Source organism: Epinephelus lanceolatus, chromosome 4 (genome assembly GCF_041903045.1).
Source record: "Epinephelus lanceolatus isolate andai-2023 chromosome 4, ASM4190304v1, whole genome shotgun sequence".
Classification (NCBI taxonomy): Eukaryota; Metazoa; Chordata; class Actinopteri; order Perciformes; family Serranidae; genus Epinephelus; species Epinephelus lanceolatus.
The window spans coordinates 7,932,001-7,959,816 of record NC_135737.1 but is presented as its reverse complement, the minus strand read 5'-3'; the positions used below and the strand labels follow the sequence as shown (position 1 = coordinate 7,959,816).

Sequence of the window (27,816 nt, the reverse complement as noted above, 5' to 3'; positions counted from 1 at the left end):
CGTCTAGCTATGATGCTAGTTTGCCAACTTTGGCTAAAGCTCACCTGTCGAGGAGAAGAGTAGCCACTTCGACATCCGATTTCAAATTCTTCTCCGCTTTCAACGGTCTCCACCATTCAAATGCATCTCCTATATAGACCCTCGCTTTGCCTCGAGTTTTGTCTTGCCGTTTTTGGGAATCATAACAAGGTCGTTTGGGTTTATTCGCACCGTCAGCCATTGTAGTTCAGTCGTAACTGTAACTGATGCTGAGACTCTTCTGACTGTGTGACTGGTAGACGGTGGTGGGTGGCGCAACAGGCCAAAACACAAATTCAAAACATAAACATGATTTGCGGACTGTAAACATTTTTTTAAAATGCGAATATTCTGGCTGTACTATTGTTGTTGGTGAGATCAGTATGTTATATTAACATTATTCCTTAGTCTCTGTGACATATTAGGAGGATTTTACGACTATTTGCTTTAGATTTCTTACTTATAGCTCCTTTAAATACACCCAATGATGTGAAGTAGCCCAGGGACAATATGCCATACATACTCCGGGTCAGTAGATGGCGCTGTATACTTTACAAATATCAGTTGCAATATGACCACAAGAAGAAGAGGAAGAATACAGAAACCAGACACACAACCGTGTACGCTACAGCAGGTCAGTTTCATAATGTGAGTCCACGGAGGTTTGATAAGATGCTGAAAGCCTGCTGACAGCCTTCACTACAGCTCACTGCCACAGTAAGCTTCACCTTATGGTTTGTGTCATACAATCCTCAGCTGTCTGTCAGCAAACGACTGTCTCTTTATTTACGCAGTGTTTACCTCTGAACCACCAGTGTGGAGCTGACATCAGCCTCCGAGAGCATAGCAGTTTATAGTTAGCTAACAGCACGGGTCAGCTGAGGATAGAGAAAGGAAATGTCGCAGCCTCATGAAACATAGCCTATTAAGATAACGTCATATCTGAAACACTTGGAAACAAATTGATGAAACGAAACATTAATGTCAAATTGGATAAACGTTTGTGTCTGAAAATGTAACTTTGTGGTTAAAGTGGCCCAGAGAGGGCTGTTTAGACAATCACGACACTTTAACTGAAGCTGAATCGAGCTCTGTAATATAGCCTATGTAACACATGAAAATGTGTCTTCACTAGTTTGCCTGCTGTGTATGGGCATTAGGAAAAAAAAAATCTTATTTCTGTGTTGAATATAGAAATATTTCACTAACCCGAACTCTCACTTAATTTCTATTTTCAGCAGCAGCACTTTAAGGAAGGAATGCTGCCTTTAGTTGGAGCTGAGCTGACACCAGTGCAGCTCTATCGACATCTCCTCAGGTGCTGCAGGAAATTACCAACCCCAGCAATGCAGCAGCACTATCGACATGCCATAAGACAGGTGAAGTCATCACGTGCACCAATTACTGGCAAGCATAATGTTCTTCAAATTAGGGATGCACGATAATATCGGCATGCCATTGGTATAGGCCGATATTGGCTTTAAAATTAACTATTGGAATCGGCCAACATGCTTTTTCTTATTTTGCACAACGAATGAATATTACATACATTGAAAGCATTATATTTTATCTGCTGTCTCCATCTGCTGGTGAGTCATCACAATCACAGTACACATGCATAATATGAGGTTAATTCCACTACAGAGGAGACTTGATGATCACTAAAATTAGGTGAGGAAAAAAAGGATATATCAATATCTGTATCCAGGGGCGAAAATCCCATTTCATAGCTGGGGGAGACAATAAACAGTAAAATTTTAGAGAATAATTCCAGGGGGGGACAAGGAAAAAAAGTTGTAGCCTGTCTTTTATACAGCATCTTTTACCGCAATTTGACGCTTTAATCTTTTCTCCATCTCCTCAACAGGCAGACATAGGACCTTTCTTAGCACTGGCTGAGTCCACCTGCACATGTCCAGATTTAAAACAAAATGATTGAAATCAAATTAACATGTACACACGCAATGAATAAAGTATTTATCAGGCAAAAATCTAAGTTTGTTTATCAGATTTCTCATAATCAAATAACTGCCTTTTTCCAGATGAAAGATATCAGATTATGCTATTTACACGCCCACTTGATCTCTCTCTGTCTCTTTTATTCTCCTTTGAAACCTGTCTTGCAGTGTTGAGCTGTCAGCATGTTCGTTATTTTACCGGCAGTGAGATCATAACTTTAAAAAATGTTTGAAAGAAAAGTAACCAAAGAAAATGTGTAACACTGAATATTTCGTTTGTTTACAAGGTATTTTGAATTTTGAAACCTGTTTTATTGACCTGTTCATAATAAATTACTTTTTTTGGACTTTAAACATTTATGTCAGTATTGTAAGTTATTGATAACGAGAGAGTCAAGACTCAATTCAGCAGCAGCCACATGTAGAAAAGTGCATATACAGTGAATGTCTATACTTATGAGAAATGGCTTAACAACTAAATATTTCCTGCAATTAAACTGCTTTATAGACAGTGTGCTGTGAGATCTGTCGCTGCGCACCTCACAACCGTGCGTAATAGTCGCGCGTAATGACTGCTCCTCGTCGGTTAAACTGTACGTCTTTCATGTTTGTCTCACTGACAGGTGGAGAGCCTACAGACAGGTACCCATTAGCTACGAGCCGCTCCGTCACAACTGTGCGTAATAGCCGCGCGTAATGACCGCTCCTCGTCGGTTAAACTGCACGTCTTTTATGTTTGTCTCAGTGACAGGTACCCATTAGCTATGAGCCGCTCCATCACTCTTGTCCTGTCCTCTCCCTCTTCTTTCTCTCCTGTCCTCTCTATCACTAAACTCTGAGCTTAATCATTAGCTTTTAGCTTAGCAGCACTCGTAATTGAATAGGCTTTTGAACAATGCAGGAGAAATGTTGCAGACAGTTTATATTATCAGCAGCTTGTCCTCCATGGATTTCCGCCGCTGTCTGTATCGGTTATCGGCCAAATAAGTTGTTACATATCAGCATACTGGATATCGGCAAAAAATCCAATATCATGCATTCAGGGTCCAAAATTAACACTAGCCACTAGCCAAATGCTAGTAAAATAAAGTTTGAACATTCACTAGCCATTTGGCCGGTGAGTCAAAAAGTTAATTTTGGACACTGCATACATTCCTACTTGAAATAGACTTGGACATTGTATTATGTAGAATTTAGCTTAGAAACAACCCATTAATAAACCTCCAAACAAGTGACTGACCTACTGATGATACATACACATTTTCAAGCTACAGTTTCGGAGCTGCCCATAAACACTCTGATATCACATACGGTTCAGTATGTTTTAAAGTCAGTCCTACAGTCGATGCCATGATGTCTCAGTGGTTAATGTTGTCACCTCACAGTAAAAAGGTCCTCAGATCAGACCTGACAAGGCTTTTCTGTGCAGAGTTTCTATGTCTCCTGCATTTATGACCTATTTCCAGGTCGTCTGGCGTCTATCCACACCAAAACACATGCATGTTGTAAACATACAGTACCCACTTCTGCCATTGTTCCTGACCAAGACTGATCTAAGATCCAGAGTTGTGGCTGCTGTCACCTTCTCCCCTAGCCAAAACTAGGTAATTATTTGTAAAATGACAATTAATAGATCATTTTTAGGTAGCTATCAGGTATCACCATGGATGTTGTATTTTCAGTATAAGCTACCACAGAATTGTGCAATTGCGTGCTGTGTGCCACAGTTGTTTTCTGCAAAGTATAATGAGACTTTATAGCGGTCTCAACCATTGAGTTACAGGATGATTTAGGTTTATTACACCTTGGATCTCATTTTTGTTGTTTTGTCCATTTTCTGTATCAGTTACATTGTACTCTCCAAGACTGCACAAATGCTGCGCAGTAACTGCAGTAGATCAAAGTTAAAATACAAAATTGGTCCCCTCTGTTTTCTCTTCCAAATAATTTTTGCTAAGCTGAGGGTTTGATTACAAAGTGTCTGATAGCCTAACTACTTGTATTTTTGACTTCTGTCTTTTATATTACCAGATCACAGCTACTAATTACAATATTATTATTATTACTGATAGAGGGGCTAGCCAAATCTACAAATGAAGTCCCAAGCTGTAATAAATCAGAATTAGGGACTACGAATTATTTTCATCATCAGTTATTCTGGCCATTATTTTCTTGATTAATTGATTAATTGTTTGGTCTTGGTCAGTTGAAAAATGTACAGTTTTCAATAATTAAAAACTGTTGTGTTTTTATCTTCTGTTTAGACAGTTATAATTGACGATAGGAGTAGGGAACACTCAATACAGCACAGTATTACGTTATTTTTGTGTGGCAATACCATATTGATACATGGACGTCAAGTATCGATTTTGTAATAATACAAATTATTAATAGTCAACTCAATGATGATTTGATTAGATTTTGATGGATAAAGGTCAGTGTGACCTCACAAAACATGTTTTTGGCCATAACTCAAGAATTCATACATAAATGGTGACAAAACTTCACACTAATGGCTAATAGAGTAAAATGATGAGAGATGGCATTTTATATTCAAAAGGTAAAAGGTCAGCATCACTGTGACGTGATAATGTTCTGCAAAAGCACTTTTCTGGCTGTAATTCAACATCATAACTCATGAACAGAAGGGGAGACATTCGGTCAGATACTGACTGGAAACTGTGCTGACTGTAGAGATGATCTGTGCTGCTGGGGGGAATATGTGTGTGAAGGATCTGTGTTTTAGAATATGTAGCTTCTTCACAGCAGCATCCATATTTGAAGCATTGTAAGCTGTCATGGCTACATATGAGTCTGGACAGACATGGATGTAAACTGTAACTGCAACTTGACTGGTTTGCAAGGTATAAAATCATGATGTAGTAATTCTAGTTTCTATATATTATTATGAACTACATAACAACCAACAACAATCATTCATACATAATTTATGTGTCATCATCAAACCTGTTGAGTGCTGTTTTCCAAGCTTGGAAAGATGAAGTACTTTTTGTGAAGTGCTCCATCATCTAAAAGCATGAACACTTTATAATTGTCATCCTTTGCTTTTGGTTTCTAGGGTTACAACAGTCACTCAGATGAAGACGACCCAGAGAGGATACAAATGATAATCCAAAGGGCTATTGCAGATGCAGAGTGGATTCTTAATAAAGTAAGTATGGAGGCCTTGTCAGATTAAAGTTGGTGTGCAAATAAAATACACACTGCTGTAATTAATTTTCTTTTTGATTCACAGTACAAGAAGAAGGAGTGAAGTTCATAAACCATGAATATGTCCTCCGATGATGCATTTTGCATTGCTGCACCAAACATGGGTCCCAGTGTGTGTCTGAGCCATGAGTGCTTATTGTTTTCAGTAGTGCAACAATGTGGGTGAACAGCCATGATGAAGCAACACCTGGGACTACACTTTATGAAATGACTACTCGGTTCAATCTGATGTTCACTGTCTATAAAAAGTGTAAATACTGTTCTTAGTTTGAAATGAGTTGACTATGTATATTTTATTTTTCAATAAATTAATTCTCTATAATTATAGATTTCTTGTCTTATTAACTGTGTACTGAACTTACAGTAAGAGTGAAATGTTAAACAGGCTTAGACAGTTTTTTCGATCACCACACTTCAGAGCAACAAGCAGATCTATAGAGGGTAAAGTGAAGTATTGGTTAAGACTATTTCAGAAGGTCAAAGGTCAGTACACCACTCAGGAGCCAGGAGGGAGAAAAGGACCCAATCCAACACATCTTCATTCCCAACTCATCAAATACGGAAGCTTGGTCAGTGGCCCCACACGACAAACTATGATGCTCTGGTAGCCCTTTAGCATCAGTTTTAGATGCTCAGGGATGGCCTGTCGGTTTGTGCTCATAACGTTCGTTGTCTTTTCTGAATGAACTTCCTTCTTCATAGGAAATGTATAGTCCACTCGTTCAATGCATGCAGTCTCTTCTCAAAATAAACTTAAAACATTGGTAAAAACCTGCTTTTTAGGTTTACTTCCTGAGGTTTAGGCAACAAAAGCACATGGATAGGTTTAGAAACAACATGGTTTGGCTTAAAATGAGTACGTTTGTTACTAACGTAATGTGATGTCACATGATGTATTTCACTAGCACAGTATACCACACATTCTGGCACACTAACTTTCTATGAAGAACTCCACTGACTTTTGGTTCACAAAGGAAACGAGCAGTTTGACCCATCCACCTCTCCACCTGTCCCAATCTCCACACTCATGGACTCACTGACATAGCGGCGCGATCCTGCACGGTGCTTAAGGGTTTAGGGCTGTAACACTTTCAAATCATCACATGCATGAGGGCTCTCCAGACGTTTCAAGCCTTTTATGCACAGATTCAGTAAGTCTGCATTTCTGCAGACTTTGCCAAAAGGAATTACCCACAATTCAAAATGTTGTATTATAACACAGGGTTAGTCAGGGCAGTCCTTAAGTATTTGAAAGAGAAAGGATAAACAAGGAGGGCTGGCACATAGGGTTCAGCCTAGTATAGTAAATTTACACAAACACTACATTAACATCAAGGATTGAAGATAGGTTAATAAAAAACACAAAATCAATGCAAACAGGTGATAATACAGCAGTCCCTTAGATGCAGATACATTTTAAGTGGTAAAGTGTGCCATCAAAGGGGAGAGGAGCTGATTGACCAGGTTTCCTTACAATGTGTAGTTTCCAAACAGAAAAATTCAACATAAAACATGAAAAAAATACTCCATCTGCTTAAGACGATAGTGTGATATGACTAAAAAGTTATGGTACTGACGTATAATTTTGTAAATGATGGACCTACCTGGTATAAAGTTTAGCTATTCTCTGCAAAACCTTCATAAAAAGATGCATAACTAGTTTTCAGTCCATGACAGAACATTTGTGTGTACCTATGTGTGCACAAGGACCAACAGTGTCAAAATACGTGGATATTAAATCATTTTGTTGAAACAAAACACAAAGCACAAAGCTAAAATCTGCTGATCCACCCCTCTAACGTCTTGACAGCAAAAATGACACATTTTATTGTGCAATATAATACAGTATTTATTCAAGTATAACCGTTTGTCATCTTAATTAGTACATGAAAGACTTTGACACATAACAGATAGAAAGAAGAAGAAAGGACAGTATATTCTTCATGTGCTGTGCCCACAGACTGGTTGTACCAGAAGAATTAAATAAAAGCAAAAATAACAACACACATCATCAAATTAGGATCAGCTCCTATCTTTTCAAATCTAAATGTATATACAGATGCATGCACATGCAGTATTTCAAGTGATACAAAAAGTAATAAAACTAGATATACAGAGTAATTCTTCAGTATAAATAGTATAAATAATATTCCTTTGTATAAATAGCTCCATTTTCGTTAATGTTGGTCTGAGATGTTGAGACATTTGGTGTGAGCAGAACGTAACGTTCCAAACATATTCAAGCGTACAACACTGTAGATCCCCACACCTGCTGACTACGGTGGGAACACATACAGTTGGCAGCTGGCTGTTATTTCACACACACAAGCATGTCAGAAATGAGGTGGTCAAAGGAGGTGGAGATGTTTGAGGATGATGAAGTTGGAGCTTTGGGACTGCTTCAGAAAAACAGTTGCAGCAGAGTAATTCTCTGAGGTGGGCATCACCCAGAGAAGGCTGGACAGGCACTCTGGAAACACAGCTGTGCAGAAGTCGTACATTTGTCTGCTGTCTCAGTCACATCCTCACTTCTGCAGAATGAACTGGTCGATAAACTCGTTCTGCTCTGACTCCACTTTGGACAAAGCTTCATACTCAATACGATATCTGGAACAAGGAAACAGCAGAAAATTAACTGTAACTCAATAAATGCAATAAAGCAAAAATAAAAGCCCATTACTTGCATGAAATATTGTTAGAAATGCCTACTATAGCAGATACCAGGATACAGTAAACACTGATGGGCCTGCTAAAGACAATGGTTTTTAACTAAGTAAGTAATTATTGACAGCTGAAAAAGTCACCGGATGATGTCATCACTGCTTAAAATATTGATTTTTAACATTAAAGCCATAAGAGACGTGGAGACTTTTCTCAGTTGCTATTAATTTGCTGTTCCACATGATTTTATACACCAGAGGCAGCAATGTAAAACAGTCTACAGCAAATGACTGTATATACATAAGTCATTCCCAAACTTTTAAAATAATGTACCCCATTTGAAATATTTTTCAGTGATGTACACCCAGACCAGCACAAGACATTTTTGGCAGGGGGGGGAAAAAAAAAAAAAAAAAAAAAAAAGAAAGCTTATATAAAAAGGTCCAACACAGCGCTGTGCGATCAGTGTCTGACTGACTAAACCACAAACTTGTACCTGGAAAAACACTGAAATGCTACATTACAAATGCTCAGAATTCATCAATTCATTTTTGGCAAATCATTTTCTGTCATCATACAGTAACACTAAGACAGAATAGTATTTCAGAATCAGAGTCTTTATTGTCATTGTACAAGTACAACGAAATTGTATATATATTTTTTGTAGACTGCAATTGCAGATATATATTTTTTAATCAGATATTAATTTCTGTTTCTTTTCTTTTTTTCAGTTGAGCTACTTCAGTGTTTTACATATCCCCTGGCAACTGTAGAAGCACCCTGTGGGGTAGAAGTACCCCTCATTGGAAATCACTGGCATATGCTACATAAGAATGACAGCTCATGTACAGGCAGGATTCCTACAGCTTAAGGCAAGTTAGATTTAAGCCTTTTCTTCGAATTTTTAAATGCCACTTGGAAATTCCAGACCACTTTTATAATAACCATAACTGACAAAAAAACATGAGCTGACATCAATTCCTTGGGGTTAGGGACAATTTTGCCTAAATGTTGTAGAAATGTAGAAAACATGACTTGGTGACCATTTGGTGTTTCTAACTATGCATGTGGGATTCCACTACCTTGACTCCCATCATGCAGAGTTTGAAAAACTTTTTTACATTAAAATACACTGTTCCTTGTATGCTGCAAAATCTTGATTAATGAGGCCATTTTTGATGAATTTGCCCCTCTCCATGTTGTCAAGGGTCCAGTGACAGCTAGCTAGCAAAAGGTGGATGAAATATGAGTGTCGTTTGTTTCACAATTCTGATCTGTGTGACATAAACTCAAGACCCATTAGGTATACTACAAGAACAAAAAATAATAATTTAGGATCTGCAGGAACCCTGTCAGGGAAAAGACGCAACACTGTAGGCACTAACTTTCTCCGGTCAATCAATTAATCAATCTATTTATTTGTCACATAAAATCATATGGATACAATTTTAGTGAAATGTAATAAAAATGTAATTGAATGCTTTTTAAGCTAAATTTCTCTTACTTACAGACTGATGTTTGGACAAATAAACTTTTTTCTTGTCAGGATTTTCAGGTAAGTATTAAGGTTATGTAGAATACACTGTACATATTCCTGTGCAGAGGTTATTTTTATGCAGGAATATGGTTATTATAGTGAGCTACTTTTGCCAACAGGTAAGTTCAAGTATCAAGAAAAATGTTAGGTTCAGGGGGGTTAAAGATTTGTAACATTAGAAAGGAGATCTCAACTCATTTAGACAAAAACAAATTAAAAATGGATAAATTAAATTTATTCATAAAACTGAATTTAATTTTAAGACTTTTTAGGGACCTGCAGACACCCTGTGTTAATAAACAACCTGAAAACAGATTTTTAATGTGTGGATCAGTGTACCTGAGGGATTTACACCTCTACACTACATGGCAGTATTTGTAAAATCCTTAACTCGTTTTTTTCTCATATCCACACCATGCATCCACTCAGTGTCTTGCCCAAGGAAATTTTGACAAGTGCTGAGGATCTAACTGCCAACCCTGTTATTAGCTACAGCCCCCTATGATGACCTGTAGGAGGACCCCATCACCTGACAATCAAACAGTGACAGATGGTGTTGCAGGTACTGTGGTAACCGCTCTTGTGGAAATTAGTGGATGTAAAACAGGCATATATCAGGTGGGGCAACATTTAAAACCTTAAACCACTAGGGGTTATATAGCCATAATTCAGGCCAAACTTTTCGTTTACAGCTTTTAATTGTTTCTTAAGACAGTATACTACAACTGCTGCTGGTACATGTGGGATATTGATTACCTGCTGCACAAGCCATTTATTCAGGTTTGAGAGAAATTAACTATTTTGTGTGCTGAATTATATGGATGGGAAACCATGACCTGTCCCGCACACACCAGCTCTGTGTTGGTTGGGTTGTGGAAAACGACCTGTGCACTGCTTACCTCTCAAGTTGCATCTTCTTTTCAGCTATGAGAGCCTGAAGCTGCTGCTGTTGAGCCTCTCTTTGTTTTGCCACTGACTTCAGCAGGTTTCTGGCTCCTATTGCCTAAATGAGAAGAACACAGATCAAACAGAAGCACATACTGTATAGTATAAGCTACCTGAGACAACTAGTGTGTTTAAGGAGAGTTTAACCGACTTTGGGAGTTTCAAAGCTTTGGCATAAGAGTCCTACATGTTCTGCAATAGCCAATGAAAAGCAGCTTTAAATGTTAAGCTTACCTTCATCTTTTCCGTCTCTGCTTCTTTTGCCAATTCATCCACCAGCTCGATTAGACCTCCCACTATCTTCTGAAACTGGCTGATTTCTGCAAAGGATAAGACATATTTGCATATCTTGTAGGACCCGTTGATATTGGAGGAGACATCAGGCACATCTTAATGGACAAATTATTCAGTGCTTACTGTCCACAAATTCTTTACATTCTTCCTTTAGCTCTGAGGTCTTCTGGCTGACATCAGGCTCCAGTACCCGGAGCTTGTTGAGTTCATCAAAATAAAAGCCTGCCTCAGCTAATGTGTCTTTAGCCATGGCCACAAGGCCTGTGACAAAGGAAACACAAAGAATGAGGGGTGAAGAATGGGACAGCAGCAGAAACAAACACAACTTAAAACTAGCTTGGACTTGTAGGGCATCTATGGAGCCATCTTTTACATGATATATTTTGAGATAAAGCAAGAGCTGTCTGTCAGGTAACTTTAGTGTTACACTGAAATCAACAGGCTTTTTATGGCTTGATAACATAATGCTGACAAGTGGCTTGCTACCTGACTATCACACAGTGAGAATATTTGTTTTGCTGACAGTGTGTCTCTGTCTCCAGGCAGCTGGTCTCCAGCAACGTTAACATACAGTATGCTAAACAAACATTTCGTTGAACTATAACCTTCAATCAGAGTCCACCATATGGCAAGACGACTCATTACCTTTAAGAGCGCAGCTTTATTCAGTAAAGCTTTGTGCTAAATATACGAGTTAAATACATAGCTATAATGTTAGATTACGTCACGTGCATCCTCGTTAACGTTATCTGGTTTAACTCCTACGTTAGCTTAACGTCACCGTGTATCATATGTATAAGTTTGACTTTGCGTTGACTTCACAATAGTAATACAAGTCTCTAAAGTTGTGAAGAGTATCAAATAGCTAAAACGGTTCACATACGTTGAGTGTTTTTCCCTGTGGAAATTCATGCCTGCCCTGACTTAACCTAACCTACAATTAGTTACATTAACTCAAGCTAACGTTAGTTAGCTACATTTTGCTAGCCTCAGCCTGCTCACAAAAGCTAATAGGAAAACGAATTTAAACACACACTGTCCATGTTAATGCTTATTAAGTTCCTTAGAGAGCTACGTTAAACCGTATCTATCGCGTTATGTACAAAAAACAATATATTTACCTGTTAAAGCCGTTATGGCCGTTAGCTCAGATGGCACTGTGTTGTGTGACTATGTGGCAGAGCGAGTCAGCCCGAAGCTCCTCCCCCTCTCGCTGCCAAGGAAACCAGATGCTGCTGCCCGTGTGTGTGTGTGCGTGTGTGTGTGTGTGTGTGTGTGTTCTCGGCTGATGCTCCGTGATTATCTCACGGACCACAGGCAAACTTGCAATTAAATGTATTCTACTGTCAAACGCTCAAACGACTAAAGAGATGGGCTACCATAAGTCTTCTCAGTTGACATTGAGAAGCTTTTACTTTGTAAATAAAGCGGAAATGAGATCAATTACCGTAATGTGGACAGTATAACGACTGCATAAAACCGACGAAGCCAAATGTCCAATCTCTTGAATATTAGAGCTGCAGAGATGTTCACTCTGCATGGGCTTCATCTGTTGTATGGAAGCATGAAAGATAACGTAAATTAATTCAGTTATAAATATGTCAGATCTTGTAAACTGAAAGCATCCGTGTTGCCTTATTCTTTTCAAAAGTCTACCATACCTGTTAGTTCATATGATTTAAGCTGTAAGCTGAGTCCTAATATGCTAATGTGCATCTTGACGTAGCCTATTTGTTGTCAACAGCTCTTAGCCTGTCTAGCTGTGTTTTTTTAAAGTATTTTTCTTCATCATTCCTGACTTTTCCATTTTGTTTATTTTGTTTTGGTAATCTGGGTACATTTTACTAGTAAAACCTGTAAAAATGTCTCTTTACATCAGCCCAGGTTCCAGATTGGAGGAGGGTCCCTGGTTTTACACCAGCAGAGCCAGCAACCTTATCCAAATAACTAATTCAACCTGCTTCCTGAAAACCTAAGTCCTGACTGTATGCAGCAAATCAAATGATGGCTTTACAGCTTAATTACATACATATGCTCCAACAGCTAGAGCCAGCTAGAACCAATAGACACTACTAACCTAACAGCCTCTGCTGCCTGTTGGAGGAAGCTTGGGAGCAAAAGGATAGCCTACCTACCTGTGTGAGGTGCTTTAAGTAAATGCATTATGTTTTACAAAGTAATCCATAATTACCTCAACATCCAATTGTCAAAATTAAATGGGAATGTAACCTACATGAATATGCCATGTCTTAGGTATAAACTGCAGGGGATGGATTAAAGCCATAATAATAGCAGACTGGATGAAACTACCAAGCACTGACATTGCCAGTAAATTATATATTTTTATAGTGTGAAAACACACAGTAAAACATGTAAATATCTGTCAGATATAATTCAAGCAAACTGTATACAAATACTGTCATATCCACTTACTTAAAGCAACCTGTTACATTACTGTTTTCATATCACAGAAACAAAAATATAACATAAAAAGATTTGCTTTCTCCACCTGCATCATTCTATCAGAAAATCTGAAAGTCATTTACTTTTTTGATGAGGGTAACATTTCAGTTTTATAGTAGGCTAAGTCCATGACCTACATGGGCTTTTACAAAGCTTTGTTAGATAGTGATCTTGGCAAAGTGTTACTTCTGGTTAAACATAGGAATCAGCTACATTTTGATATGAGAGTTAAAAATCTGTGATGAGTGATTGTAGCTGGCTAATATAATTTTATCACAGAGTTGTTTCAGATGTTAGCAGTGTTGGTTAACTCACTGATTTTGGGGTTGGTTACTGTATTTTTTTTGAAAGATTAAAACCATTTTTAAAGGTAAGAAACAATATTTACATATTTTTTAAATTATTATTCTGAAAAGTAAATGGCAAAAGTAATTAGACATTCCTACTGATAAACTGCTCAAAAATGTTTGGTTTTAAAAATGCACTGATATTAATATTCTTGTTTTCTGGTTCTTATTTGAATGAAATGTTCAAATTGTTTCTTTTCATTGCATCAATTTTCTTTTTTTTTTGTAACTATAGCAGTTTAACATTGTGCCAACTAGGCCCATAACGAGCGCCAACCAGCCCCAGCACAAATGCACAACATGACTTTTATAGCTGAGACCTTAACCTCTCATTTGCTGCCGGTCAGAATATTTTAACATAAATTATACCAGAGAAATACTATAGTGAGTGAAAACTGTGCCAACCAACTATGGAATCAAATTTGTTTCCATAACCAACCCCAGTGTCCCCTACTCAAAAGTTTATGTTCATCTTGTTCAGCTTCATTGTCCTTGTTTTGACATGTATGACTATTCTGTGTATGTACAACGAATACAGAAAACAGTCAGTCAGAAAACAGATGTGCACACATGGCCAATAATGCGGACTCTAATCCTGTTTCAGAAAATGTGTCGCAATGCATATTACTGACTGTGGGGGGCAGCATTATGCCCTGTAAGGCACAGCCTGCTGTAAACTCCATAGAAGAAGAAAGCAGAGGGGAGAGTAACTTCACATACTTTTCTCCAACACAAATCTCGATGCTGAATCTGATGTAGATTTCCACCTCGCGGAGAAAAAGGCCAGGTTAATTAGCCACACAGTGTGCGTTTATCCGACAACACGAACAGAAGGCAGTCAGGCAGGTGAGTAAGACAAGCTTCCTACACTCGTTACGTGTTGCTCACTGCTGGATGAAGCCAGGGAACATAACGTCACGTACTCCATTGAAAAATCTGGTAATTTAATGTGACTTTGTTTCGTAGAACAAACACATCTGGAGAATTTAGAGCCTTTTCCGAATGTAACATTACGTTGTGAGTAATTCGGGCTGTGTTCAGTTCAGAAACTAACCCAGATTTTAGTCTATTTTCAATTTTTAGGATTGGCTAGTTTGTCTGGCTGTCCCGTATTCGCATAAAGTTTGCCCACCCTGTTCAACATTAGCTAACATTAGCAAAACACACCCACGTAGGAAGTAGCGGTGACAGAGTGACGCAAAGCGAATTAACGGGACAATGTTTTGTTTTAATAAAGTATGAGTGATGGAGTGTTGACAAGACGAGTTGACCAGAAGACGGTATTTTTCATACACATTAACGTTACTATAACAGCCTCACACTATGATAGGGCCTTTGCTGACGAAAAAGAAACTATTAAAAGGGGCACATATTAAATGGAATTCGGTCCATAACATTTCTGTATATGTCCAGCCAAGGTAACCCTCAACTAGGTGTTAAATAACACCATAATTTGCCAAGTAACGACAAGTTCACTTTGTAAGTCAAAATTAGGTTACAGTTAGCCATTGCTCACCTAGCTTAGCTTTGACAGGTCTCTGTTAGTGGATGCTTTGACGATATGGGAGTTAAACACCAGTTTGCCAAATAACAAATAACTTTTAACAGCTAGCTTGAAGTTATAAAGCACAATATTCATTTGCTAGCACCTCAGACAATAAAACCATTCAAACCTTTAATGTGGTGCATAACGCTGTCACAATACTCTGTTCAACTGAACTAGCTTCTCTTTATGGGGACCATCACTACAGGAACAGACTGGATATCAGCAGCTAATAATAGCCAATTTTAAGAAAAGTAAGCTGCCTTCCGTAATAAATGTAGTTTATTTTACATTTTGAATGCAGTATTTTTTTTCATCACAGTATTACTAATTTTACACAAGTAGAGAATATGAGTTGTTTAACACCCACACTGATGGGCTCATGTCGTAAAACAGCTTTGCGACAGTCTTTAAACATAAAGCAGTCAAGTGAAAATATAAAAGATTATAGAAGCATTAGAGTCTATTTATACTGTGTGTTTTGATATAGGCTTTCATAAGAGTTTCACCATACGTTAGTGTACACATTTATTCATTCAGTCATTTTTTGTAACCCTTTATCCTGTCAGGGTTCGCGAGGGGGCTGGAGCCTGTAGTGAAGTGTAGCCTGTGACAAAAAGAGACATGTTCTGAGTATGATATCTTTTGTTGTTGTTGTTTAAGACAACAGTAGCTTGTCGGTGTTTTTGTTAGTGCTCAGGATTAGCCACTTTCAAATCACACTTCAAATCATATGGCTGTTTTATTGTACATTTGTTTGACACATTTCTTTTCCACACTTTTATTTCCTTCATTACAGTTGGCTACTTGTCATTAGTGGTGGGGGAAAATGGATCCAGCATAATATCGCAATATTTTTGTGTAGCAATGTTGTATCATGGGTGGCATGGTGATGCAGTGGTTAACATTGTCACCCCACAGCAAGAGGGTTCCTGGTTCAAACCCAGGGTTTGATGCTTTAGGTTACTAAGTGTACGCTCAAGTAGCATCTCTCATAAAATAGAATTATTATTGAACTGCGCAATTGGTCATCAGCTTGTGACTCTAAATTGCCCGTAGGTGTGAATGTGAGCATGAATGATTGTCTGTCTCAGTGTGTCAGCCCTGTGATAGTCTGGCAGCCTGTCCAGGGTGTACCCCACCTCTCGCCAAATGTCAGCTGGGATAGGCTCCAGCCCCCCCGCGACCCCTAACAGGATAAGCAATTGTGGAAAATGAATGAATATCGTATCGTTACATGGATGGAAGTATCGATTTTTTAAAAAAAACTATATTAATTATTAATATTATAAATACAAATTAAACATTTGATAGCCTACTGGAATAATATAATCAATTGTTCTTTCAGTCCACTAGATACATTTGTCTGCAATAAAGATGACTAAAGTGAGATACACGGACTGAAAACTTTATCTTTTTAGATAATACAGATGTCCCTAAGGTTTTACTTTAGGGACATAATTTGTAGTAAAAAAAAAGGTAATACACAATAAACACAATAATCACAATACTTAGTAGACCGCAACATGTTTAAAATCGCAATAATTCTGTATTGTGACTGACGTATCGTGATATTTTCGTATTGTGGGGCCTCTGGTATTTCAAACCCCTACCTGTTACTGCAATGTAACTTTAATTATATTATTGCCCATTTAATTTTATGCAATTTTGAATTTCCTTCAGTATTATCATTTAAAGGTGCAAATAAACTTGGATTTTCCCCTAAGTATTTTTAATTAGTATTAGAGTTAATGTATGTATTATGTCATGTGGGTATTCGCTTTAATTTAAAACAAAGGGACTTTCCTGGATTTGCTGTTATACTGAGATAATAGCCATAACAATCTAGGTAGATTTTTTATTAATGCGCATGTATTATAGCACTGGAATATGACAAAATATATCTAGATTTTTTAACATATGGTTGTTATGATTGAATAAACTTAGAGACCATCTCTAATTATTAGGTGTATGAATTTCCCTGTGGTGTAGTCTGTCTACTGAGTAGTTTTACTCATTGATATGTGTCTTTTCTTAGTCAGTCACTTTCCATTAAATGGGAACGAGAATAGCAGCTTCCACTCTGTATTGTGAAACATGCTGTAAGCCACTGGGTGTCCTGCTTTACCAGCATTTGTTACCATTTACTTTCCTTGTACAGCCTTATTCATGCTCTGTACTTTGCCAGGAATGATCTGGAGCAGTGAGAGGTTGTGGCGGCCTCATCAGTAGCTGTCACCACGGCGGGGGACCTACGGACCTCCGTCTGCAGGGTGGTCATCTACCTCCAAAGGGACATGTCCGGGGACAGCTGCCTGCCCCAGCATCACACCCAGACCCACCCCAACCCCTCAACCCCTCCTCTGGCCTGTCCCAAGACCAAGACCTGCAGTTATCGAGGAGCGGTGGGGCTGGGCAACAAGTATGTCCGGATCAATGTTGGCGGGAACCTGTTTTACACCACACTTCAAGTGCTGACCAAGCAGAACTCCATGCTGAAAGCCATGTTCAGTGGAAAGAAGGAAGTGTTCACAGATAAAGAGGGTAAGCCATCTCTGAATTGCAGACACAGATAACTGCCATAAACACCGACTGAAATCTGTTTTATGCTGTTATATTTCCGCAACACATAAAACTAGCGTTGACATTTTAATGTTCTATGTGCATGGCATTGCTGGTTAAAAGTCAACACAGCAATGTTGTATTGATTTTGAGCTAGTTATGACTTAATATATAAATGCTGTTATAAAACACACAACTTCACTGACACATTTATGGCTTTTTTTGGGAAATGTCTTATCCACTGCTGCTATAAACCATACTTGTTGCTCATTATGATCACAACAGGTCTAGCTGAGAGTGGATGAACTAATTTTACTGAAATAACAATAAAAAAAAAGTCTCATATGATTTGATCATCATTGCCTCTCAAGGACACACAGTTAGCTGTAATGTTGGCCTCGCATTCTGGGAACTGTAATCTTGCCACAGTATTGTGCACCAGTGGCTTAGATGTGCATATTCTCAACCTGGTCTGTTGTTTCTGTTCAGGTTGGATCCTGATCGACCGCAGTGGGAAACACTTTGGCAGCATCCTGTGCTTCCTACGTGATGGCACAGTCACCTTACCTAAAGGGCGGCAGGCTGTCCAGGAGCTGCTCGCCGAGGCAAAGTATTACCTCGTCCAGGACCTAGTAGAGCTTTGTCAAAACACCCTGCAGGTAAGTCATGCCAACACTGACAGATATTTGAAACATGGAGAAAAGAGGATGTAGTTTGAAGCCTCTGGAAAGTTTGTATCAGCAGAAGAGTTCTGGTTAGACATTTATTATCTCTGCATAATACAAAACGTACCAAGCCCAGTCAGTGACACTCAGGTAGAAATTTGAAGGTGGCAGCACCTCCTGAAACCAGATATTGTAAAAAAAAAACAAATTTATGAAAGTTTAAACTTGCCCTGTCTTTAAATATCCAGATATTTTAGTAAACTGATATTTTCCTCTATGTTTAGATAATCAATTACTGACATTTGTGAATCATTGAAGAATTGTCCACGTCCACATTGCGATCCATCTAAGAATTGAGTTTTTCCCCCACCCCTAATGATAACTATAAATAACCCTGGTTCTATGAAGCCATTGGTGGCAGTATCATAAATCAGTGACTATGACTGCTATCGCGCAGTGTTGTGTTTACAGGATTCTAGCATCATTATCAAGTATTTAATGCACTGGATGGATCTTTTTTTCAGTAGACATTTTCAATTGTCATAGCAGGAAAAGCACAGGTTAAACTTCTGACATTAACCATGGCTCAGTTCCATTAAGTGTCCCAGTAAGCTATTCCAGTGAGCCAGCATGCACAGTAACAGGGCCTCTGCTAAGTGGAATGCAGATATCATAAATGTTATTAATGTAATGTTGCAATGTTGATGTTGTTTAGCTGGTCGCTGGGTTGGACGGTCCACGGCTTTGGTGAGAGAAATTTTTGGTTCCCCGAAAATTTGTTCAGTATAAATCTGGCAAAAAATGTAATTTTTCCAATATATTGGTCTATAACCAAAATGTATGACATTCCCATCAGCTTCAGTTTTACGTTGTAGTGCTAATTGTCAAATATTAGCATGCTAACCTGCTAAGGGAAGACTGTGACCATGGGAAACACTATATCTGCTAAACATCAGCATGTTAGCATTGTCCTTGTGAGCATGTTAGCATACTAATGTTAGCATTTAGATCAAATTACGGCTGTGCAAGTGCTAACATGGCTTGAGTTATCTTTAAATTGTTGTAGTTTATTTATCAAAAATGCACTCTATCTATCTCTGTATATCTGTCCGTCCATCTGCCTATCTATAGATATCAGGATATTAAATGCCATATACTCTGGGAGCAGATTATCCAAATTGTTCACTTATACTTGCTACTGACTTCCTTTGGCTATCTGACAGTCACTATGTCACATTAGTCGATGGTGGAGTCATAAAATCGTGCCGTGACGTGACTTGGCCGACAGACATGACAGACTACACGATGGTCCACACCAATTATCCTCGGTTGTCTTTCACGACGTGTGTCATGTCATCGGGTTATTCTTGTCCTATTTTTATTACTTTTACTTTTATTTCAGTCACTGTGTCTGTTCATGTGCCAGCCGAAATGTTGTTGTAGTAACGTAAAAAAAGTGCCAACAGATGGCAGGAGCTGCATTTGAAGTACCGTACGTAAACATGCAAGTCACTGAATCCTCCACAACTAGTTCCTGCAAATGTTTCACAATAAAAGCCTATTTAGAAAATAAAGACATTCTCTCAAGCAAAGTTATAATGGGCTTTTAATTTGAAACAAAAACAGGAAGTGTTGCATTTGAAATGAAGTCATGCATTAACTTTATCAAGGCAAAAGAGAGCGGATAAAAAATAGAAGTATAAAAATACAGAGGGAATAATAAACAAAGATCTGTTTATAATGTAGTCTGTTTCAAATGAAGCTGGTACCCTCTGCAGTTGTGGTAAGTAAAAGCCACTATTTTTTAAATTTTCTTACTTTATGTCCGTCTGCATTATGAAGAAGTAACATTGTTTGCTAGCTTGATGCTAATGGAAATACTCACCACCATAATTTTTCCCTTTTTACTCTGTGTGGTAACATCCCTAGAGGACATATCGTAAAGGCTTTGGTGTTGTTGTCATACAGTTGTCCACAGCAGCAGATGGCCCTGTGCCCCTATTTGTCAAAGTGATGGCTGTGAGGGGAGAAATCATGAATGACGAAAATCAAATGCTTGGTTCATATGACACAATATCAGCCTAATTATAGCCCAATGTAGCGACGTACGGTGTCGGCATGGATCGTGAACGACAAAGAGTGTTGTACACGATAATCCATTGTTTCATCTCGTGTAGTGTGTCATAGTAGACGGCAACAGACGCCTAGCTTAGAATTCAATGACTTGCTGTCTTGCAATCTGTCCCCCTGGAAAACAAAAGATGTGTAAACCTTGGAAACCCAGCAGACATTCCTATGAACATCTGTCGGTATGATGCATACCTATGATGCATACCCACTGACACTTGTCTTCCACAGATGGTGCAGCAAACTGTATTGTAGCCATAGCCCAGAGGCATGAATACACACTGTGGTCCCCAGCAAATCAGATCTGCGCACCTGAGTGCCTCTGTTGTAGAGCTGAATAGAGCTCAGATAAAACATACAGCCATGGCCAAGCCCTGAGAACCATGAACTATAAACTGAAGGAACTGTTATTCCTGGTTATTCCTAACTTTGGTTGAGAGAACCCCTTCATTTTCTAAATAGGCTTTTATTGTGAAACATTTGCAGGAACTTGTTATGGTGGATTCAGTGACTTGCATGTTTGGGTACGGTACTTCAAATGTAGCTCCTGGCATCTGGTGGCACTTTTTACGTTAGTACAACAACATTTCAGCTGGCACATGAACAGACACAGTGACTGAAATAAAAGTAAAAGTAATAAAAATAGGACAAGAATAACCCGATGACATCACACACGTTGTGAAAAACGATTGGGGATGATTGGTATGGACCATCGTGTAGTGTGTCATGTCTGCCGAGTCACGGCTCGATTTTATGACTCCACAATAGCCTAATATGACATAGTGACTGTTGGAACGGTCAGAAATGTTGTGTAGTGTGAACCAGGCAAAACATGCTAGACTTTCTGTTGGAATGATGTGAGGTGTCCCAGAGTGTGGCATTGGTTGTTGTCTACTATGACACACTACACGAGATGAAACAATGGATTATTGTGTTATTCACACCTTTGTTACATCACGCCTAGACTACTGTAACTCTTTGTTTGTTGGTCTCGACCAGTCAGCACTGCGCCGTTTACAGGTAGTCCAAAATGCAGCCGCCCGCCTGCTGACTGGAAAGAAACGGTGTGATCACATCAGTCCCATCCTTGCATCTTTGCACTGGCTGCCTGTTAATTTTAGGATCCAGTTCAAGGTTTTATTAATTGTTTTTAAGTGTTTAAATGGTCTGGCACCGTCTTATTTATCAGAGCTTGTACAGCCTCACAGTACTTCTAGAGCACTTAGGTCGTCAAACCAGCTGCTCCTGGCAGTACCTCGGTCCAGACTCTCTACTCGTGGGGACAGAGCCTTGTCAGTGGCGGCCCCAAAGCTGTGGAACAGCCTACCATTCCAGGTTAGAGCTGCACAGTCTGTTGAGCACTTTGAAACATTACTGAAAACCCATCTTTTCTCCTTGACGTTCAGTCCCAGCTAGGCGAGAATCCTTGGCTTTTACTCTTTTTACTCTTTTACTTCCTTTTTTATTCTAATTTTAGTATTTCCTTTATTGTTTTATTTATTATGATATTTGTGTATGATTATATTATATTTCAGTAACTGTACAGCACTTTGGTCGACTGAGGTTGTTTTTAAATTTGCTTTATAAATAAAGTTTGACTTGACTTGACATGACACTCTTTGTCGTTCACGATCCATGCTGACACTGTATGTCACTGCGTCGGGCTAGAATTGGGCTGATATGGTGTAGTGGGAACCAGGCATTAGAGTTCCTTCAGTTTATAGTTCATGGTTCTCAGGGCTTGGCCATGGCTGTATGTTTTATCTGAGCTCTATTCAGCTCTACAACAGAGGCACTCAGGTGCGCAGATCTGATTTGCTGGGGACCACAGTGTGTATTCATGCCTCTGGGCTATGGTGGCAATACAGTTTGCTGCACCATCTGTGGAAGACAAGTGTCAGTGGGTATGCATCATACTGACAGATGTTCACAGGAATGTCTGCTGGGTTTCCAAGGTTTACACATCTATTGCTTTCCAGGGGGACAGATTGCAAGACAGCAAGTCATTGAATTCTAAGCTTAGCGGCTGTCATTCATTCATCATCATGTCCAGGAGTTTATGAATGAACAGCACAAACATGCCTCCTGAGAGCCATTACATACTCTTTGTAAGCAGCATACAGAGCAAAGGACTGTGTCAGGTGTTTCTTCATCTTCTTATTATTACTCTTGTGTAGCACACAATGTATCAACACACTACCAACACCCCAAACCATGTTATGCACGTCTTATGCTAGATGAACAATGCAACTAAATAAGCAGCTGCCACTGCAAAAGCCTCTTCCCCTGTTTACAGCTGTGTTTAGTGCCTTATCACTAGTGAATGCTGTAAGGAATGCTGCAGAAATTCACAGAGTTAAGGGTAGCCTTTACAATTTCAATGTCAATTTCAACTGTTTTCAGTTCATGAAATTTAATTGTAAAGCTTTGGTTGCCTAAAAAAAGTCTTTTTCAACTTTTGGCTGCACTAAAAAAAACCTCTAAGGACGTTTAGTTATTCTGGTGAGTCTGTTTTGTTTGAATTGTTTAAGCCTGTTTTGTGTTGGTGAAAATTAGCATTAGCATCATCACAGTTAACCATAAATGTAAATGCACCATGCTAACCAAGCTAGCAGCTAGCATTAAGGCTAGCTACACCCTCTGGTCCAAATATGGTCACTTCTGGCTCCAAAAACCCCACGGACGACGGCCAAACTGCCAGACTTGAGGATTTAAAACAGGAGTCCACAGACCAATAGGTGACGTCACAGTGGCTATGTTCATTATTTCGTACAGTTTGTGGATACCTCTAACTCCAATTGTCTGTTGGTTTGTTATTTTCAGGGCAATAAAGAGCAGCCCCTGTGTGTCATACCTGTGGTCACATCCAGTAAGGAAGAAGAGAGGCTCATCCAGTCTTCTACCAAGGTAAATATAGGCTGTGCTAGAATTTTGATCATTGTTATCAATCTGGAATTAGTGAAGGAAAACAGTTCTGAATTTCTTTAACAGCATCTCCCAAAGTTAGATTGTTACCAGTGCCATGTGACAACCAGAAAAGCAATCATCAAAATGCTCTTTTGATTGATCCTCTCATAGGATGTATTATTGATAATTAAAAGATAAACGGATGTTAGCCATATCCTTTAATCTCACTGAGCAGTTATTCACAAATGAAGAAAACTTTTTCATGTGAATTCACTTAGATATTCATAGGAACATTAACTTTCTGCCCTCTTGTCGTAGTACTCCTGCCAAATGGATGATGCCTACTCAAAGTGTATTTATAGTTGGTACATTTTGATATTAAAGAAATGAAATCCAGATATTTAATCCTTTTTTCTCCCTCTTTTAGCCTGTGGTAAAGCTGGTGTACAACAGAAGCAATAACAAGTACTCCTACACCAGGTGAGAAAGCCTTCCTCCAGAGGCCTCACTGCTTCCATCATTAGAAGAATAATTGATTTATTTTGAGGGAAGCACAGATTTTTCTTACTAATAAAGTCTAATGAGCCTCAGGACATAGAGCGGTGTAAATGATGAAGCAGTGCTAGTCAATGTCAGGGTACTTTTGTCTTGACAGTAACTCGGATGACAACCTTTTGAAGAACATCGAGCTGTTTGACAGGCTGTCCCTCAGCTTCAACGGCCGCGTCCTCTTCATCAAAGACGTGATCGGAGACGAGATCTGCTGCTGGTCCTTCTACGGTCAGAGTCGCAAGCTGGCTGAGGTGTGCTGCACCTCCATCGTCTATGCCACGGAGAAGAAGCAGACCAAGGTGAGGATAGATTAGGCCACATTTAGGCTGACTTGGTTTTGCAGCGGGCTGCCAAGGCAGAGGACACTAGCCAAAATGTTGAACAAAGCTCAGCTTATGTCGCAGCACAGTGCGACATCATCCAGCAAGAAGCTGCATTGTCAAATCAAATACATGCAAGCACACATTCCTGGTAGAGTACTCTGTACAATAATGCTGTATTTCCATTGTTAACCTCACCATCATCCTGTCCTGAAATGCTGTCTGAGTATTACAAACTATTGTGCAGTGGTTTGGCATCTGATAAGCCTTTAAACACACAATTCTGTTACGTCACCTGCACTTTGTGGGTTGCATTTCATTCTTGCACCAAAACTGCCCCTGTGCTTATGTCACAACTGCTGTTTTTTAAAAAGAAAAAGAAAGCTTATATGAATGGCTTCATACAACTGAGGTGGGGGACTTCTTGAAACTTGGTTACCTTGGATAGATTTTTCTTTGAAGAACTACATGACCATGTACACAGGTAACCAGGTTTCTAATCAGCTTTTACATGTATGCATGTGTGTGACAACGACTTAAGGAAAAGAGCAGCAGGAAGAAAGGAAAAAACGTTGATGGTAGCAATAGTTCCTCGTATTCAAAACTACTTCATCCAGTGTCTGACCAAACCTGAAAGTGACCCAAAGTGGCCTCTGAAATTCAAAGTAGTTAACATTAATCCCTGGCATTTGACTGTAAAATTCAGACACATTTTGGGATGTGAGGTGATTTCCACACCCACAGTTCACCACAAATGGATGCAGAAACGCCTTTAAACACCTGTTTGCATATTGATACTGCTCTCTGCAATTTCTGCAGTAAGGAATTTTCGTACCATCCGAGTACTTCAACCCTGAAATATTGTGTCCAAAGTCCAGCAGTCTTACTACGACACATCTGCCAAGACTCATTTGAATTAATTTTTTTTAAATACTTTCACAGCAAAAATTGATGTAGATGATTAATTTAGATAAATTAATCACAGAGCATGTAATTAATTAGATTCATTTTTTTAATCGTTTGACAACCCAAATTCCAATATAAAGGTGGGGGAAGAAAATAAATGTGATCACTGATCTGCTGCATGTGTACACAAATGTACAGTTACCTGGGCCCTCATTTATAAAACTGGTAAGCTCATTTTCCACTTCACAAAAAAAAATCTGCTAACACTTGCTAACATCTGACTTTTTAATGTAATGGGAAAGGTCACAATTGGCATTCACACCTGGGTCAAATGACTCTGCAGTAGGCATGTGTATTGTCTCTGGCTCTGATCGGCATTGCAGTGCAATGCAATGATGCGCCACCACAAAGTACCGTCCATCTCCATCCAAGCAGCGCTCAAATATTGTTCCAAATTAGTCTGCACTATGTTGGAAAGAGACTGAATAAGTAAGAGAAAAAAAGAAGTAACCACTGTAAAGGGTTCAAAGGCCTCCATGCTGCTTCCTACTGTTTACCAACCTGTTTTCTGACCTGTCTGTGATGTCCAATTTGACACACCAAATAAGAAAAAACACACACACAGAAAGGCATAATTGTCTGCTGCAGAGCTCTGGTCTACTGACAATGGGAAAGGAGTCCATTGCTTTTATAGCATTTTTTACCCTTGTAAAAAAAAAAAAATCCCAAATTAGCATGTACACACACTTATTTGAGAGGAAAAGGCAAATTAGCATCCCAAAAGAGCCAGAGGGTCTTTTTTGTGTGCTGCATCCTTGGCCATGTGTAGTCAAATGTACTAAATGAATACTGACAGATGATGTGGATTTGACTTTATTGGGTATAAATGCCCTCTAGCAATTGCACAGAATTTTTTTTGTTCTTTTGCTCGGCCTGCAGGTATGCGTGAAGCGTGGAACACCAAATGTCTACCTTTTACTTAGATAGATGGATAAGAAAGATAGATGGATTGATTCTTTATAATACTTCTCCAGAGACATTTGTTGGCACAGTCTTTATAGGGCCTCATATAAATACAATACATGAATACATTAGAAAACACACAATAAATACATGAAAAACATTAGATACATCCATATTAATTCACACATAGCACCCACACACTTGCCAGTTACTGGTGTGTCTTGTTGAGTGATGCTGTGGCAGAGAGGACAAAACTTGATATAGCGTACCCATCTCCCGGCCAGGGGTCTCTATTTATGACCAGATGGAAGCGGTGTGTAGAAGAGGTTGGGAGGTTGCCTGAGGCTGTGCTATGCCGAGTAATTAAGTGTTATGGCTTGGCTGTTGTTGGTCTGAGAGGTTGGGGTTGGGAAGGCCAATAAATTTGGAGGCTCTGGGTGTGATGTGAATTGACGCTGTAGAAATAGTTGGCATCTGTCTCTTCCTTCCTCAGGTGGAGTTTCCTGAAGCTCGAATCTATGAGGAGACTCTGAACACCTTGCTCTATGAGACAATGCCGCTGCCAGACAACTCCCTGCTGGAGGCCACACGTCGGAGCTACACCAACTGTGGCTCTCACAGTGAGGAAGAAGACGGGCCCGGTGGAGCCGAGCTCCGCGAGCGTGTCCGTCGAATCCACGTCAAGAGGTACAGCACGTATGACGACCGACCACTGGGACACTGAGACTGAAACCACAAACGGCTGGACAGATTTCAGCTTTTCACATTGATGATGAACTTTCGAACATGAAATCTGTTGATGCCCGTGCATTTCTCTTTTGAATAGTTTATTATCTTACTTTCTTTACCACTATCTTAAAGAAGTCCAAACTGTGGCCTTGATGTTATTGCATCTGACTTTTTACTCTAGATAGTTGTGGTGTAGTCTGCTCAGTCCATCATAATTTATGAAATATTATCAGAAGATTCAGAGCAACTACTTCAAATATCTAGAGAACTCTAGATTATTATTATTATTATTATTATTATTTTTTATAAATGTAGATTAGTAGTGGAAGAAAAATCACTGATATGCACTATTTCTTAGAAGAAATACTGTCACAATCATAGCACTTACATCAGCAGGAGCGCATGTTTCATATTTATAGATTGTATTTTTCATATACACATTTATGACAGCCTGTTGTTTGAATCTGTTTAGTTTTTCCAGAACTAGTGCCTCTGACATATTTCAATGCAGTTTACCATGATGCCTTTTTTCCAGCTGTGAAGATAAAAGTTCTTGTTATTCCACTGCTGTTTGTCTTTGTAATCTTTTTAATAGGCAGGTCTAATTAGAAAATCTACAGTTTGAATTCTTACTTACAGTTACATAGTTCTAGTTATTAGCAGCTTGCTTCTAAGAACCAGTGAAGCTAAAGAACGCACGATACCCTGTAGTCATCACACATCGCTGACACCTGTGGTTACAGGTGGTAACTGCAAGTGCAGTGAAATTTGCTGGTTCCAGAATTATGGAGGCAGCAAATACTTGTTGATCAGCTACTTTGTCAGATCAATTTGTGTGTGTGTGTGTGTGTGTGTGTGTGTGTGTGTGTGTGTGTGGGTGTGTGTGTGTGTGTGTGTGTGTTTGCGTTTGCAGAGCAGCCAAACAAAATGCTGTGTTTTATAAGGATGACCGTAAATAACCAGCCTATTCTCATCATGCTCTGAGCAACTGCAACCTGACATCATGCTACACACAGCTCATTAACCTGAAAACCGCAGCTGCTCCTGTAGGTTCCATGGTTAAAGGAAAAAGGTTGGCTTATACTCAC

The 27,816-nt window shown here is 39.1% G+C and overlaps 3 protein-coding genes across 4 annotated transcripts; 2 read left to right on the top strand and 1 right to left on the bottom strand.

Annotated features, from left to right (window-relative positions):
- Positions 1-403: 403 nt before the first annotated feature.
- Positions 404-5,529, top strand: lyrm9 (LYR motif containing 9). Of its 2 annotated transcripts, none has more exons than XM_033630760.2 (4): positions 404-735; positions 1,260-1,397; positions 5,056-5,148; positions 5,233-5,529. In XM_033630760.2, exons 2-4 carry the CDS (start codon positions 1,278-1,280, stop codon positions 5,248-5,250), a joined length of 231 nt encoding a protein of 76 aa, XP_033486651.1. In that variant the 5' UTR covers positions 404-735; positions 1,260-1,277; the 3' UTR covers positions 5,251-5,529. The 2 variants fall into 2 exon arrangements, with proteins under 2 accessions (XP_033486651.1, XP_033486650.1); XM_033630759.2 differs by having other exon boundaries at positions 422-735; positions 1,257-1,397.
- Positions 5,530-7,030: 1,501 nt separating this feature from the next.
- ift20 (intraflagellar transport 20 homolog (Chlamydomonas)) lies at positions 7,031-11,886 on the bottom strand. The gene is made up of 5 exons (XM_033630850.2): positions 11,766-11,886; positions 10,768-10,905; positions 10,585-10,670; positions 10,305-10,408; positions 7,031-7,814 (listed from the first exon to the last, which is right to left on the bottom strand). Exons 2-5 carry the CDS (start codon positions 10,892-10,894, stop codon positions 7,733-7,735), a joined length of 399 nt encoding a protein of 132 aa, XP_033486741.1. The 5' UTR covers positions 10,895-10,905; positions 11,766-11,886; the 3' UTR covers positions 7,031-7,732.
- Positions 11,887-14,127: 2,241 nt separating this feature from the next.
- On the top strand, positions 14,128-27,292 carry tnfaip1 (tumor necrosis factor, alpha-induced protein 1 (endothelial)). Its single transcript, XM_033630293.2, has 7 exons — positions 14,128-14,300; positions 17,186-17,541; positions 18,049-18,218; positions 23,175-23,258; positions 23,686-23,738; positions 23,914-24,109; positions 26,493-27,292. The coding sequence occupies exons 2-7, from the start codon at positions 17,295-17,297 to the stop codon at positions 26,721-26,723; spliced, it is 981 nt and encodes a 326-aa protein (XP_033486184.1). The 5' UTR covers positions 14,128-14,300; positions 17,186-17,294; the 3' UTR covers positions 26,724-27,292.
- Positions 27,293-27,816: the final 524 nt, after the last annotated feature.